Below are 17526 nucleotides of genomic sequence, written 5' to 3'. Positions count from 1 at the left end.
TCATTAGAGCTTCTGAAGAAGTGCCCCTTGCGGAACCATGGTAGGACAGCAGAGTTTCGGTAAAAGGCTGTGGTAGAGATGTAATTAAAGCAGCGGTCCTCCAAACGGACATGCATCATCAGATCTCCGAGCGTTTCCTGGCAAACACAGACCACTGGGCTGCATTTCTGCTCCATTCTGCACTTCAGGGGTGAGCCTGAGAGTCCGCATTTTTGACAAGTGACCGTGTGACGCTGCTGCTGCTGCTGGTCTAGGACCACACTTAGAAACCTTCATTAGCTGATCCCCCCTGACAACTCAAAGCAGCACACCCCGAACCTCAGCCTTCATTCTTTAAATGCTGAACAAAAACCAGGTCCGGCACAGCTGAAGCCTTTCATTAAAAATAAGCTTCAGGCTTGTCTCCAACCCAACCCAAGTGAGCGCTTTATTTCAAGTTACTTTTGTTTCTTGCAAATTATTTTTTTTAAGGACAAAAATGCACAGGCAATTTTTTTAAAGTGCTAACTCAGCCTCCGAAGGAGAAGGATGACTTTTGAGAAACGTCAGGGCGAACACAAAATAAAACAGATCACACTGAGCCCAGGAATATAAACAACTTCAAAATAATTTAGAGAGGAGGAACAGAGGAAGTGAAAACAGTGCACTGTAATTCAACAGTCCTTGGAGAACCACTGAATTCACCTCCGTGCATAAAAATGCCATTCGTCAGCATCTCTGAAAAGTTCAAACTGAGTAAGGTTAAGGCTGGCACTCTTCTTTGTTCGCCAATTTCATTCTTTCCTTTTCTCTCTGGGGCCCGGTGTGTTGAAGAGAAACGGTCTAAGGAAGAAAGGGACCCGCAGGGGTGAATTCCAGACCGAAAGAAAGGCAGGCAAATTCTGAAGGGAGCAGAGGACAAAGTCATCGTAGAAATGAATCTTCCCAGCTCAACCTCATCACCAAGTATGCCACCACGGCTACAGATGACCCCAGAGGAGATGATAGGATGTAATTAATGTCTAGTTTGAAGGGCAAAAACCTTCAAGGTTTAAATTAAAATAGGATCTGGGAGTTCCCGCTGTGTCTCAGCAGGTTAAGAACCTGACACAGTGTCCATGAGGATGCAGGTTTGATCCCTAGCCTGGCTCAATGGGTTAAGGATCCAGCATTGCTGCAAACTGCAGTGTAGGTCACAAACACAGCTTGGAGCCCGAGTTGCTGTGCTGTGGTGTAGGCTGGCAGCTATAGCTCCAATTGGATCCTAGCCTGGGAATTTCCATATGTCATGGGTGGGGCCCTAAAAAGAAGAAATAAAAGGGATCTGGGCTCACCTACTGGATATTCTGGAAACACTCCCAGGGGCCCAAGACATTATTAGCAAAGTCCTTCTCTGAGTGGAGGCACACAGTGGCTGTACCCTCAGTTCTGACTACCTTCCCTCTTTATACCAGCACCCCCCCACCGCCCCCAGAAAACTTCTAGCAAGAAATTCTCCAGACCTGTGTGGGAAAACAGACAGGATGACTTAGGACATGCTGGCTTAAGGATCCAGCATTGCTGTGTGCTGTGGTGTAGACTGCAGACACCGTTTGGATCCTGCATTGCTGTGGCTGTGGCATAGGCTGGCAGCTATCGCTCCAACTCAACCTCTAGCCTGGGAACCTCCATATGCCGCAGGTGCAGTCCCCCCCCCCAAAAAAAGAAGAAGAAGAAGAAAAAAAAAGATTCAGACTTTCAGACTTTTCAGTATTTCTAAATGCCACCCTCTTAACATTACTTATATATAATAATGTAAATATATATATATATTTATTTCTTGACAAAGATTTTATTTTGTGCTTTTTATTTTGCCAACACCTGCAGCATGTGGAACTCCCTGGGCCAGGGATCAAACCATACTACAGCAGTGGCCCATACCACAGCAGTGACTATGCCATATCCTTAACTTTCTGAGCCATGAGGGAACTCCTATCTTTTATAGTGGAAAAAATTTAAGTAGAAAGGAAAATTTTCAAGTGCTTATTTCTTTTTTTACTTTAAAATGTAGACTCACATTACTTGGCCATTAAATAAACAGAAAAAACACAGAGCCAGGCTTCCAAATGTATTGGAAGTAATGCTTTTTTCTTTGTCCGCTGTACCCGTGGCATGTGGAAAGTCCCAGGCCAGGGATCGAATCTGAGCTGCACCTGCGACTGAGGCCACAGCTGTGGCAACACTGGATTTTTAACCCACTGTGCCACAGCAGGAACTCCTTGGAAGTCATTTTTTAAAACGTGTGAAGAAGAGGGAAAGAATGCATGAAGTTGATGTATTGTGACTGTCATTAACGGTGACATTAATGATAGGCCCTAGATACGGTGTCTGACATCAATCAGAATGTCCTAACCAAGGCTGGGGCTCAGAACTAGTCTGCCCGCCTCCAAGTCTGGTTCTGCACCCTACTAGTTACATGACCGCAGGTACCAGTCGGCACTGCTGGGCCTGTTTCCCACCTTAGAGGGTGTTGGCAATATCACCAGTTTCCTAGAGGACTTCAGAAGATGCAAAGGATCAATTCATGTTAAACTCAGCTCAGGAGTTCCCGTCGTGGCACAGTGGTTAACGAATCCGACTAGGAACCATGAGGTTGTGGGTTCAGTCCCTGGCCTTGCTCATTGGTTTAAGGATCCGGCATTGCCGTGAGCTGTGGTGTAGGTTGCAGATGCGGCTCGGATCCCGAGTTGCTGTGGCTGGGGTGTAGGCCGGTGGCTACAGCTCTGATTCGACCCCTAGCCTGGGAACCTCCATATGCCGCAGGAAGCGGCCGTAGAAAAGGCAAAAAGACAAAAAAAAAAAAAAACAGCTCAGTAAAAGCACTTATTTATCTTTTTTTTTTTTTTGCCACATCCTCAGCATGTGCAAGTTCCCAGGCCAGGAATCGAAGCTGAGCCACAGCAGTGACTCAAGCTGCTACAGTGACAGCACTGGATCCTGGTGCAGAGCTATCCAAGGAACTCCTATCATTTATTTTGCACAACTTCTCTATGAGGTATTTATATCATCCTTAAGTTGCCGCAACCCATTACATAGTTTCATTTTCTCTAGAATAACTTAGTCTCTTAGAAATACGATTTTCTTTTTAGGGCCACACCTGTGGCATATGGAAGTTCCCAGGCTAGGAGTCCAATTGGAGCTGTAGCTACCGGCCTACACCACAGCCACAGCAATGTTGGATCTGAGCCGAGTTTGCGACCTACACCACAGCTCATGGTAGCATCGGATCCTTAACCCACTGAGCGAGGCCAGGGATGGTACCTGCGTCCTCATGGATACTAGTCGGATTCATTTCCCCTGAGCCGCAATGGGAACTCCGGGAATATGATTCTTTTAGCAGATCTGCAATAAAACTACACCAAAAAAGAGCAGTAGAAAAAAGGTGAATAAAAAAGAGAAAACAGGTGAGTACAGAAAAAAGTCAAATTTTAATAAAATTCACACAGTTTTGGTCCTCTGACATTTGGACCAAGAGCAAGGGAGCAAGAATAGAGGCTCAAAAAATAAAATGCAGAAACAGGGACACATGATCGTTGTTTACATCGATTCCTGTTTCTAGGACTCGGCACGACAAAGGCACCCAGCCTTCATTTGCTCGTCTCTCAAATCACCAACCAGCAGGTGTCTGCCTATTGACAGCTGCCTGGCTCTTTGTGCAGCTAAGCTGGGCTCTGAGAGCCTAGAAAGAACTAAGAGCAAGGGCTCAGGTGGGCAGAGCTCTCTCGGCTACAGGTTACTTTCCATCTGGTTCTCGGGGCCTGCCCAGCACTCCAGGAAAGGACTGAGATGCTAAAAGGTCATGTTTTCTAGGGTGAAACTGAATGAAGTGGACCGTTATCCCTTGTGAGAGTTGGATACGATTTTTGGTCATCCTACGGTATATTCTGTAAATGAAAGTGTTCCTGTAATTATGTCTGCATGTTTTTTCTTTTTAAAGGCTGTACCTGCAGCATATGGAAGTTCCTGAACTAGGGGTTGAACTGGAGCTGCAGCTGCGGCCTACACCACAGCTTTTGGCAACAGCGGGTCCTTAACCCACTGAGCGAGGCCAGGGATCAAACCACATCCTCACGGACAGTATGTCGGGTTCTTAACCCACTGAGCCACAAAAGGAACTCCTGTCTGTATACTTTCTAACACATAAAACTTTTTTTTCCTTTTTAGGGCTGTACCTGCAGTATATGGAAGTTCCCAGGCTAGGGGTCAAATCTGAGCTGCTGGTATGGGCCTACACCACAGCCACAACACCACCAGATCCTTAACCCACTGAGGGAGGCCAAAGATCCAACCCGTACCCCCGCAGAGATAACATCGGGTCCTTAATCTGCTGAACCTGCTAAACTCCCTAACACATAAAACTTCTACAAGGTTGAAAAAAAAGCTGTGACGCTTCAGGAGAGCATGGACTTGGGGTGGGGTCAACCTCGTGGTACAGAATTGCTTTCTCTCTGCGTGTTGTTTTTTAATGTAACGGCAAACAGTCGTGACAAACTCACTTCATAGTCTGTGAGCAGTCCAGCCCGAAAGGCCAACAGGCCAGTGTTACCTGAGGATGCTAGGGTTGCATCTCCCTCCAGCTCACAACAATGTGCAACTTAAAGCAGCTGGGATGCCCCACCCCCACCGCACCCCCTGCTTTCACCCGCCATCTGAGAGCCCTGCCCACAAATACTCCGAGCTTATAAGAGCCACGTCCTGAGCGCTGCAGAGACGCCAAAGCAGAAGATTACAAAGTGTTGAGTCACTCAGGAAGGGTGCAGTACACAGACACATAATTACACATGGCTGTTAAACCTGAGAAAAACCACCTTGAGAAGATCCAGTTGGAGTGATTAATAAGGATTCCCAGAGTTCCCGTCGTGGGGCAGGGCGGCGGAAACGAATCTGACTAGAAACCATGAGGTTGTGGGGTTCGATCCCTGGCCTTACTCAGTGGGTTAAAGATCCAGCATTGCTGTGAGCTGTGGTGTAGGTTGCAGACAAGACTTGGATCTGGTGTTGCTGTGGCTCTGACAGTGGCCGGCAGCTGATTGGCTCTGATTAGACCCCTAGCCTGGGAACCTCCATATGCCAAAAGTGCTGTACTGAAAAGCAAAAAAAAAAAAAAAAAAAGGATTCCCTCCATTTAGCAGAATCTTTATCTTTTGAACAGAGAGGAGGGGATTTTTGTCAGATATGGGGAATAGCTGAATCTTAATCCTTACAGGACATTAATGAGAAGAAAAACAACCCAAACTACCATATCTGCTGACTTCAGATACCCTGACAGTGATGGATGCGTTCGGGATCTGGCTGTAGGAGGTACGCCTCAGAGAGAGAAACAGACAACCCTTTCTACCAAAGCGGGTACAGAAACACGATACTACCAGCTCCTCAATGGGGAAATGGACACCAGTGGCAATACCGTATGTAAGTTTTCATGCACCCACTGCAAACGTAAAAGACAGAAGCTTTTTTTTTTGTCTTTTTAGGGCTGCATATGCAGCATACGGAAGTTCTCAGGCTAGGGGTTGAATCAGAGCTGCAACTTCGGGCAGCCTACACCACGGCCACAGCAACATCAGATCCAAGACTGCATCTATGACCTAAGCCACAGCACACAGCAATGCTGGATCCTCAACCCACTGAGCGAGGCCAGGGATCAAATCCACATCCTCATGGATACTAGCCAGGTTTGTTTATGCTGAGCCCAATGGAACTCCGAAAGGAACTTTTTTTTTTGGTCTTTTTGCCTTTTCTAGGGCCGCTCCTGCGGCACATGGAGGTTTCCAGGCTAGGGGTCCAATCAGAGCTGTAGCCGCCGGCCCACGCCAGAGCCACAGCAACGCAGGATCCGAGCTGCGTCTGCAACCTACACCACAGCTCACAGCAACGCCGGATCGTCAACCCGCTGAGCAAGGCCAGGGATCAAACCCACAGCCTCTTGGTTCCTAGTCGGATTCGTTAACCACTGTGCCATGACGGGAACTCCCGAAAGGTACTTTTAACCCTGCCCTCCCCCACTAAAACACTAAATCCTTATAAAAAAGAACAAATCCTTTACAAATTTACAAATCCTCGTAAAAAAAAAGAATGGGAACAAAAAGAGCAATTCTGAAAAGAAGTTCATCATTGCTTTCAGTATCTGAAAAAAAGAAAAAAGAAAGCACAGCTCGAATCACTAGAGTCACTAGTCTGACAAGCTGCATGTTTGTGCTCAGGGCCATGTGAGGGGGCCCCTGGCCTGTTAGGATATAGGGCTGCTGCCCACACGTACTCCAGGGCCCCCTCTGGGCCTCTCACAGAACAGGAGGCTCTGCTGAGATCCCATTCTGAGGAAAAAAAATTCAGCACAGGGAATGGGGCTAGAAGGGGCTTTCCACTTTCTCGTTGCAAACCTGAAAGTCTGCTGCTTTTGCACTTCACATTATCTCCCGAGGATCTCAAACAAGTGCTTTTCCTGCTCTTTCCACTTCTCCCTAATGACCCTGAGTAAAGCTTTTGATGCACAGCCAAGAGCAGTGGGGGCACGCAATCCACCAACGCCCTAGACTTGAATACAAGACTTGAACGTGCCCGGCCGCGAGGTTCCGAGGTCCTTACCTGGTGCCCCCGTGTACATGATGGAAAAGACGTTGATGGCGATGGTGGCGGCATAGAACACGGGAAGAGCCCGGAGGCCGTTGGGCACAGGGTCCTCCTGCATGATAATGAGACAAGGGGGGAGGTCAGGACTCCGGGGGCCTCTGTGGGCAGCACAGGCAAAGGACACCAGACACTGTTACGGGGACATCCTCCCAGCCCCGTGTGGCCCTGTCCCTGTCTTGGGCCGTCCCTCCCACGGGAGTGCTGTTCCCAAGGGACCCCTACTGTGACTGGCAGATGCAGGCAAAGTGCTGGGATCACATAAGCTGGCGGTAGATTTAGGGACAGGGAGCTGGTGAGGCTGGGACTAAGTCCCCTAGCAGGCATCAGTTTCAGAACCCATGGTGCACCCTCCTCTAGCTAAGCTCACACTGACCCTAAAAATCCACCTTCGACCAACACTTTGAGACTTGACTCTTTGAGGACGCCCTGAGAGAGTCAAGGGACTTCAGCACCACAGTGCTATGATTCGATTTTATGTGACTCTGTGACACGGGTCCAGTTGGCTGTGTTGAAATACAGAAATACATGCTACGATTTTCCAAATCTTTTCACAAGCCAGAGCATTTAACCTTCAACTTGGAAAAGCTGAAAAGAATGGTGGGTTGTCTAAGAAACATTTCTTTTACAATATTAGGCTTCCAGTACAACATTTCTTGCATCTAACACTTCAAGAGGAATAGTGCTGCCTGTGTTTTAGACAAACTAACACCTGAGAGAGTATTAGATACTGAGACTTTACAGAGGAAAACTTAAAGAGTTTAAGAGTTTAGATCTATAGAGGAGATATATATATATATATATTGCTTTTTAGGGCCGCACCCATGGCATATGGAGGTTCCCAGGCTAGGGGTCTAATCAAAGCTACAAGCTGCCAGCCTACACCACAGCCACAGCAACGCCAGATCTGAGCCGAGTCTGCAACCTACACCACCGCTCACAGCAATGCCAGATCCTTAACCCACTAAGAGAGGCCAGGGATTGAACCCACAACCTCATGGTTCCTAGTCGGATTTGTTTCCACTGCACCATGACGGGAACTCCATATTTTTAAGTGTTATGGCTGTACCCAAGGCACATGGAGATTTCCAGGTCAGAGACTGAATCTGAGCCACAGCTGTGACCTGCACCACAGCTGTAGCAACACCGGATCCTTTTAACCCACCGCACCAGGCCAGGGATCAAACCCATGCCTCCACTGCAACCCAAGCCACTGCAGTCCAGATTCTTTACCCACTGTGCCACAGAGGGAACTCCCGGAGGTACAGAAGATTTTGAAGCAAGTATATGAACTGGGAACTTCTCAACACAGCACTGGCACATAAATGTTGCTTATACAATTCAAAAAAGGGTTAATTTCTAATAACCATATAAGATACTCTTGTACACTGACAGGAGCTACTCACGATACAAGGAAAAAATGGGAGAACTACCCAGTGGCCTAACAGTTAAGGATTTAGTGTTGTCACTACTGTGGCTTGAGTTTGATCCTTGGCCTGGGAACATTTGCATGACACAGGCGCAGCCAAAAAAAAAAAAAAAAGGTACATTAAGTCTAAACACCAACAGAGCTACAGAAGTAAGGATAAGTGGAGATTGTCTCACAGTCTTACTGTCAAATGCAAACATGCGGAAATAAGGATGTTGGCAGAATGCACAACTCATCAAGAACCCATTCTGGAAGGTCTTAGGTGGCCACCAGTCCTTGTCGGGAGGCCTGGGCTGAAGGGAAGTAAGATGTAAGGAAAGGCAAGATCAGGGCTGGAAGGGGATTCAGCCCCAGGGTGTCCCAGACACAGTCAGAGGCAGGGCAGGTGAAGAGCAGGTACGAAAGGGTGGGCAGGAGTCTGGGACGAGGGGCGGGCCCTTTCCTGACCTGCTGGGTCCCTAAAAGAGGAACCCGGGCTGAACTGAAAACAAAACGCTGAGATGCTCAAATGCCTCTGGTTCCAAAATGTTGTTTTCTTGGGGACAAGAGTTGCTCAAGAAAGACTCCCAGCCAGTAACCTCTCACAAGGTGTAAAGCCTTCAGTTTGCTTGTTTTAACTGAAACATCTTATGTTTTCTCAAATAACATATTCCTTTTTTTGGGTTTGTTTTTGTTTTTGGTCTTTTTAGGGCTGTGCCTGCAGCATATGCAATTTCCCAGGCTAGGGATCCAACTGGAGCTACAGCTGCTGGCCTACGCCACAGCCACAGCAACGTAGGATCTGAACCTCATCTTTGATCTACACCACAGCTCATGGCAACGCCAGATCCTTAACCCACTAGGCGAGGCCAGGGATCGAACCCGAATCCTCATGGATACTACTCAGGTTCATTACCGCTGAGTCACGATGGGAAGTCCCTCTTTTTTAAAAAAATTGAAGTGCAGTTGCTTTGCAATGTTGTGTTAATTTCTGCTGTCCAGCAAAACGTGCTGCACCCACGGCATGCAGAAGTTCTAGAGTCAGGGATCGAACCCATGCCATGGCTGTAACCAGAGACATGGCAGTGAAAACACTGGCTCCTTAACCTGCTGAGCCACCAGAAAACTCCTTTACATTTTTAAAAAATTATTCTTTTCCATTATAGTTTATCATAGGACATTTTTTTTAAGAGCCGCACCTGCAGCATATGGAAGTTCCCAGGCTAGGGGGCGAATCGGAGCTGTAGCTGCAAGCCTAAGCCACAGCCACGCCAGATCCAAGCTGCAACTGTCACCTACATACAGCTCACGGCAACTCGGGATCCTTAACCCACTGAGAGAGGCTGGGGATCAAACCCAAGTCCTCATGGATATTAGTCAGGTTCATTACCACTAAGCCACGAGGGGAGCTCCTATTATAAGACACTGAATGTAGTTCCCTGTGCTATGCAGTAGGACCTTGTTGACTATCCCCTCTGTGCATAATAGCTTACATCTACTAACTCCAACCTCCTACTTCATCCCTCTCCCAACCCGCACCACTTGGTAACCACAAGTCTGTTCTTCCTGTCCATGAGTCACTTTGTTTTCTAGTCAAATAACCTGTTCTTAAAATGAAAAGGCCAGCTGTCTCGCTGAGACGCATCTCCTTTCCTCCTCCCTCCCTTCTATCTTTCCTTCCTTCCATCCACCCATCATCCGCCCCCCATCCAAGCATCCACCCTGCCCTCTTAACAGATACTCAACTGGCATCTCTGAAGGGCTAAGCAGAGCTGGGCACTGGCCTACCCGCATGAACGGACAGGGTTTCTATTCTCACAGATCTTATAGTCAGGGAGCCAACAGGGGACCAAGCAAGAGAGCAAACACTGTGACATGTGAGAGTTGGTGATGAGAAAGCACTGAGCATGTGGAAATACAGAGAGGTGACAGACCGGAAGCTGGAGGTGGGAGAGAAGGCTTTAGCAGAAGTGATGAAGAGGAGGAGGAGGAGCTTGCCCCCAGGAATGGGCTCTGGGCAGGGAAATAAAGGGGGGGTGGCAAGCAGGCAAGAGAGGGTGGCACCTTCCAAGATGTTAACAGAGAAGGCCTGGCAAGTTTGTGATCATCCGAGAGGCAGAGCCCATCCAGACTTAGCAAGGGGACAGCTGAAAGCGGGCTGACCCTGATGTGCTGGCCTGTGTATAACTCAGTGACCAAAGGAGAGCAGCAGGTGCAACAACCCCGACAGGCAGGAACATGCTACCAAGGGTTTTTTCTAGAATACTGATCTCAGTAGGTTTTCATTTTTAGCTCATTCTATTTTTGATAAAAAATGTACCCCCCGTGGGTTGTGTTAATCGTTGTACAACTATAAATGTAATAAAATTCATTGAGTTTTAAAAAAATGTACCTCCAATAGGTATATTTCCTCCGTTTTTTTTTTTTGCTTTTTGCTTTTTAGGGCTGCACCTGCGACAGATGGACGCTCCCAGGATAGGGGTTGAATTGGAGCTGCAGCTGCTCGCCTGCACCACAGCCAGAGCAATGTGGGATCCTGAATCCCCTGAGCCACAGTGGGAATTCCTATTTCCTTCTCTTTCTCCTATCCTCAAGGACAGGAAAAAAAGCCAGGCACTCAAGCTTCCTTTCTGCCTTCAGGAACAAAATTTACCTTGCATCTCGGTAAAGAAATTCTCTGGCTGTTTTCAGTGCCAATTTCAAAACCAGAATCAATCTCACTCTATTCTGTTTAGCATTCAAGAAATGATGGGAGTTCCCGTTGTGGCTCAGTGGTTAACGAATCCGACTAGGAACCATGAGGTTGCGGGTTCGATCCCTGGCCTCGCTCAGTGGGTTAAGGATCCGGCATTGCCGTGAGCTGTGGTGTAGGTTGCAGACGTGACTCTGATGCTGTGGCTCTTGTGTAGGCCGGCGGCTACAGCTCCGATTCGACCCCTAGCCTGGGAACTTCCATATGCAACGGGAGCGGCCCTAGAAAAGGCAAAAAGACAAAAAAAGAAAAAAAGAAAAAAGAAAAAAGAAATGATGACCTCTCCTTCCTGAGGTCTGAGTGCAGTGCCTGGGACTGCTGACCGATGACCTCACTTCCAGGGCTGCATACTTTACCCAGGACTCTTCCCACCGCTTTGTAATCATGTCTGAGTCCAACTTCAGGGGGCTGTGTCTTGACAATTATTCCTCTGCCCCTGCTCTACTAATTTTAATCAAGGGGGACCCAAATCAGATTTAAACACTTAGTAAAAAATAATAATAATGGAGTTCCCGTTGTGGCGCAGTGGTTAACGAATCTGACTAGGAACCATGAGGTTGCGGGTTCGGTCCCTGCCCTTGTTCAGTGGGTTAACGATCCGGCATTGCCGTGAGCTGTGGTGTAGGTTGCAGACGCGGCTCGGATCCCGCGTTGCTGTGGCTCTGGCGTAGGCCGGTGGCTACAGCTCCGATTCAACCCCTAGCCTGGGAACCTCCATATGCCACGGGAGCGGCCCAAGAAATAGCAAAAAGACAAAAAAATAAAAAAAAAATAATAATAGCCTCACTTACCTTTTTTAAGATGAACATTCTGATCAGTACAAACAGCACGCCAGACATGAAACCAGACAACAGTGGAGATATAAACCAAGAAGCAACTGAATAATTAAAAAAAAGTCTAATGAATGTTAAAATTCTACATAATTCAGGTCCTATTTCTCTAATACAGTGTGAACTGACATAAGGCATGTACATTAATGAACATTCCTGGAATTATTCACTTTAACTCAGGACCCAACAGGCCCACTGCCCTGGTGGACTGACCTCCACACAGGGGTCACTGTCCCAGATACAAACCCCAGCCCCACACAAGTGCACACTCTCCCCGCCCCCAGGTACCCCCGCCACCCTCAGCTCCGGCCTCAGAAGACAGTTCGCTGATTCCCACGAGTCCCTTCTGCCTGCCCTTCTTGTCAATCCACAAGGAGCCCCAGTCCCTGTGCCAGCAGTAAGGGTCACCGAAAAGGGGGCCACCTTCCATTTCATTTGCCAAGGCCAGCCTGGTCCTGTCACCCTGTAGCCTCTGGCTGCCCACTGGAGACCTAGCTATGCTGTGGCTCTACCTGCAGAATCCTGATTGAAAAGGTTTGGAATGGGGTCTGGCCACTGACATCTTTAAGTTGTCTTCCAGGTAATTCTAAACTGCAGCCAGAATTGAGAACCACTGTTCTAGAACCACAGCTCTCAGGTGTACTTCCTGAGGCCTCAGCTGCGTCTCCTGGGATCTAGGGTGAGTTCCATGGGCTCTCAGGAGAGTTTCATGGGATCTCAGGTGAGTATCCTGGGATCAGGCAAGTTCCCTGGCCTCTGTGTCCTGCTTGGCAGGTCAGGACTCTTTTCAGCCCAGGGCTCCTCCTGAGGCCACTGAGGTCCTTCAAAGGATGGAGATGGGTGAGCGAATGTTTTGCACCTTGGGCACCTTGGTATCTATGGGGCTGAATGGATTTCCCTCTCGCTGAAGTCAGAGGCAGGCAGTAGGCTGCCAGATCTCTCTGCAGCCCACAACCCAGAGGGAACAGTGGAGAGCTTCCTGTGTGGGGCAGACAGGGTCTCCTGGACACAACGAGGTAAAGGACCACTGGGCTCCCTTCCATGCCTCCCCACGATCGTGACTCCTGGACAAGGGCCCAGTCTCTCTCTGATTAATTACCTCTCAATTTCGACGAGATAAATTTCTGAACTACCTGGGAACAACAGAGAGATGCTGCTTTTCTTTTTTCTTTTTCTTTTTCTGGCTGTACCCACGGCATATGGAAGTTCCCAGGCCAGGGATCAAATCCGAGCCACAGCTTCGGCAACACTGGATCCTTAATTCACTGTGCCAGGCCGGGGATCAAACCCGCACCTCTGCAGCAACCCAAGCTGCTGCAGTCGGATTCATAACCCACTGCACCACAGCAGGAAATCCAATACTGCTTTTCAAAGCTAGAGGACAATGTAGCATTAAACAGAGCATCGGGAGGTAAAAAACTGCCTGACATGTAACAGTTCACCATCTCTACTAACAGAAGTTTTATGGGAAAACATATTATCCATAGAGGTCTTTGAAACATTCATATGTGAAAGAAAAAAAAAACAGAATGGAAACTTTTAATAAAACGTACTCTAGGAAATGTAAATTCTCCTTCTTACAGAGTAAAAGAAAAAGGCATTTACCGATCTTGACCAGCTCCATCCACTGCACGCCTTTTGTACCGATTGCGACCAGGGAGAAGCCGATGGTGGACCCCACGATACAGTGAGTCCCCGAGATCGGCAGCCTCAGGAAAGACGCGATGAGCTGCCAGACAGCCGAGCCTGCGTTGAAGAACAAAACAGAAAGAGAGAAGTCAGACCCCTGGTGCTGGTCTCAAACAGCCACAGAAGGAAAAAACCCAACCTCTGCCTGATGCCTCCCTGGGGTTAATGATCTGTGGACTGTTTTCTTTACAAAGTCCTGAGAAAGAGTTCTCAAATAACTTTAGCCAAAGGAACACCTTTCATCACCAAAGGGCAATAAAGACATTATTTTTATCATTTTTCAAAATGTCATTGACGTCTAGTTGACTTACAATGTTGTGATCATATCTGCTATACAGCAAAGTGATACATATACACACATCCCTTCTTTTTCAGATTATTTCCCCACATAGATTATCAGAGAATATTAAGAAGAGGAGTTCCCTCTTAAGAAGAGGATGTAGCTTTGTCACCGCTGTGGCGCAGGTTCGATCACTGGCCTGGGAACTTCCACAGGCCACAGGTGCAGCCAAAAAAATAAAAGAATACTGAGTAGAGATCCCTGAGCTGGGACTACCTGTTGTGGTGCAGCGGCAACAAATTCGACTAGGAACCATGAGGTTGTGGGTTTTATCCCTGGCCTTGCTCAGTGGGTTAAGGGTCCGGTGTTGCCATGAGCTGTGGTGTGGGTCGCAGACGCATCTCAGATCCCGCATTGCTGTGGCTCTGGTGTAGGCTGGCGGCTATAGCTCTGATTTGACCCCTAGCCCAGGAACCCCCATATGCTGCAGGTGCAGCCCTAAAAAGCAAAAAAAAAAAAAAAGAGAGAGAGAGAGAAAGATTCCTGTGCTCCATAGCAGGTCCCTGCTGACCATCCATTCCATATACAATGGTGCCAACCCCAAACCCCCCCTCCACCTGTCCCCTTTGGTGACCATAAGCTTGTTTTTGAAGTCTGTGAATCTGTTTTTGTTTAATGATGACTTATTTAAAGGAAAATGTTTGAAAGTGGTTTAAGAAAGGCCTCTTGATGCCAATCATTCTGCCCCTGTCATGTTCAGGTAAAGGTGCTGGTGACAGGTTAGTTCTAGTGTCACATGTGACCAGGACCAAGAGGGAGGTTAAAGACTAATGAATACAAGAGAAACAAGAAAGGCTGCACATTGAAAAAGATTTCATTGTAGTTATGCCTTATAGCCAGATAGTGGCCATGAACATTAGTTGGTACAAGAGTGTAAAACACAAATATTGAATCGTGATGTTGTGCATCTGAGATGAATATAACCTTATGCTGAATACAATAAAAGAGACTGTAATTGCACTTTTTTTTCCTTTTTAGGGCTGGACATGTAGCATATGGAAGTTCCCAAGCTAGGGTGTGAACTGGAGCTGCAGCTGCCACCCTACACCACAGCAGTGCCAGATGCGAGTCGCGCCTGTGACCTACGTACACCACAGCTCACAGCCAACATCAGATCCTTAACCTGCTGAGTGAGGCCGGGGATCAAACCCACATCCTCATGGACACTAGTCCAGCTCATTACCACTGAGCTACAATGGGAACACGTTTTGGTGGGGGGGGTGTCAAGCCTGAGGCATATGTAAGTTTCTGAGTCAGAGACAGAACCTGAGCCACGGCAGTGACAATGCCAGATCCTTAGCCGGCTGCATCACAGGGAACTCTTCCATGTTGCTTTTCGTAATTTTGCCTCTCCCTGTGAGGAGGAGCTGTGATGTTTAACCCTGAGCAGGGAATCTCCTCTCAGTGTTCCCCACCCCCCGCCCCGCCCCCACCAAGCCTAATTCTCAGGAGTTAAGAGGATCCTTGGGTTCTGGCTTTGTGTCCTTTGACCTCAATTTCACCAACCTCTTCCAGGCTTCGTGTTTTTCTCGGCTATATCTCAGATATTTTCATAAGCAGATCAAGTTCTGCAGGGAGTATTAAAAGCATCAGCTGGGAGGAATCGCTTTCAGAAACAGTTGTTGAAAAGCTTGCATAGGATGGCAGGGGAACAAAGGGTCTGGCTGATGGGCAGGACACATCATTAATCCCAAATGATCATTCTGGAAATCTGGTTGCTGGGCAGCAGCAGCACTTTTCAACAGACCCCTGGCATTTTCTCCCAAAATAGCTGAGTTACAGAAGCTCATTAAAGGTGATGCAGGTCCCAGTTTGGGGAGCCAGGCTGACAGCTACTCCGTGAGTGCCAGGCACGCTGACCTTTGAGCCGGATCAGGCAGTGACCCCGGGTCTGACCCTGAAACGTGTGCTGGGAGGAGAAGGGCCAGCCTTGTGCTGCCAAATCGGTGACAGGCTTTATGGCAGCATCTAGGCTGCCCAGGAAGAGTCCCTGAAGCCTGGACACCTAAGCCCGGGGCTCCTTGGGGACTAGCTGTTTGTTTGGGGGGGAGTGTCCTTTCAGGGCCGAATCTGAGGCATATGGAGGTTCCCAGGCTACGGGTCAAATCTGAGCTGCGTCTGTGACCTACACCACAGCTCATGGCAACACTGGGTCTTTAACCCACTGAGAGAGGCCAGGGAGCGAACTTGCATCCTCATGGATACTAGTCCGATTCATATCCACTGAGCTGCGACGGGAAAAACGAGCACTGTTTTCTCAACATGAATGTAATCCTGTTCAACTTGAGATATTTCCAAGGTCAAGGCCTCTGGCCCACTCTTGTCTTGTGAGGCCCCCTGACATGCTGCCCCCCCAACCTGCTGCTTCCAAGCCACCTTCCTCTTTCCCTCACCCCCCACAGGCAGCCCTATTCCCCTACCATTCCTTACAAACCCTCCTGTTAGACAGTCAGCCAGAGAGAGGAGAGTGGCTTTCAGGCAAGAAAACCTCATGGTCTGAATTCATGTGCCTAAGTCTATTCCATTCCCTTAACACCTTTATGTCACTTTAATTTTTGTAAGACTATCAGTCATAAAGTTTACTTTCATTTTTTTCTTTTTGTGACCACACCTGAGGCATATGTAAGGTCCCAGGTGAGGGGTCGAATCAAAGCTACACCACAGCTCACAGCAATGCTGGATCCTTACAAGGCCAGGGATCAAGCCCACATCCTCATGGATACCAGTTGGGTTCTTAACCCACAGAGCCTCAAGGGGAACTGCTGTAAAGTTTGCATTCTAAGTATGGTTCTGTGCTGTGAAACATGCTCCAAGCTCTGGTTTTTTACTTTTATTTATTTATTTATTTATTTATTGGCTTTTCTAGGGATGCATCCTTGGCATATGGAGGTTCCCAGGCTAGGGGTCGAATCGGAGCTGTAGCTGCCGGCCTTCACCAGAGCCACAGCAACTCGGGATCCAAGCCATGTCTGCGACCTACGCCACAACTCATGGCAACACTGGATCCTTAACTCACTGAGCACAGCCAGGGATCGAACCCGCAACCTCATGGTTCCTAGTCGCATTTGTTAACCACTGAGCCACAACGGGAACTCCTACTTTTAATTTTTTTTGGCCATGCCTACCACATGAGGAAGTTCCCAGGCCAGGGACTAAACCTACACCACAGCAGTGACCTGAGCCACGGCAGTGACAATGCTGGATCCTTTACCCACTGCACCACCAGGGAACTCCTCTGGCTTTATTTTCCTTATTTTTTTGGTCTTTTTTTGTCTTTTTAGGGCTGCACTGCAGCATATGGAGGCTCCCAGGCTGTGGGTCCAATCGCAGCTGTAGCCACTGGCCTATACCAGAGCCATAGCAAGGCGGGATACAAGCTGCATCTGCAACCTACACCACAGCTCATAGCAATGCTGGATCCTAAGCAAGGCCAGGGATCAAACCCACATCCTCATGGACGCTAGTCAGGTTCGCTAACTGCTGAGCCATGACAGGAACTCCTGGCTTTATTTTTAAAACAACTAGTCCCTGGAGTTCCCATTGTGGCTCAGTGGTAACAAACCCGACTAGCATCCGTTGGGACGCGGGTTCAGGATCTAGGTCACAGACATGGCTCAGGTCTGGCATTGCTATGGCTGTGGTGTAGGCTGGTGGCTGCAGCTCCGATTCGACCCCTGGCCTGGGAACTTGCATGTGCCATGGGTTTGGCCCTTAAAAAACGACAAAAAGAAAAACAGTGGGGGGAGTTCTCGTTGTGGCTCAGTGGTAACAAACTCGACTAGTATCTATGAGGACGCAGGTTTCATCCCTGGCTTCCCTCAGTGGGTTAAGGATCCAGTGTTGCCGTGAGCTGTGCTACAGGTCA

General features: G+C 48.2%; 1 protein-coding gene across 7 annotated transcripts in view; it reads right to left on the bottom strand.

The window, feature by feature from the left end:
* The window catches only part of SLC20A2 (solute carrier family 20 member 2), a 117457-nt gene that overhangs the window by 29367 nt on the left and 70564 nt on the right, over positions 1-17526 (bottom strand). For all 7 annotated transcript variants that reach the window (XM_047771774.1, XM_047771778.1, XM_047771776.1 and 4 more), the window contains 3 exons: positions 13238-13378; positions 11594-11679; positions 6601-6697 (listed from right to left, as the gene is read on the bottom strand). In XM_047771774.1, the coding sequence (XP_047627730.1) occupies positions 6601-6697; positions 11594-11679; positions 13238-13378 (324 nt within the window). The remainder of the gene's footprint in view (positions 1-6600; positions 6698-11593; positions 11680-13237; positions 13379-17526) is intronic.

This window comes from Phacochoerus africanus, chromosome 3, assembly GCF_016906955.1.
Source record: "Phacochoerus africanus isolate WHEZ1 chromosome 3, ROS_Pafr_v1, whole genome shotgun sequence".
In the NCBI taxonomy this organism is placed as follows: domain Eukaryota; kingdom Metazoa; phylum Chordata; class Mammalia; order Artiodactyla; family Suidae; genus Phacochoerus; species Phacochoerus africanus.
Note: the sequence above shows the minus strand (reverse complement) of the source record. Positions and strands in the feature narration are given on the sequence as shown.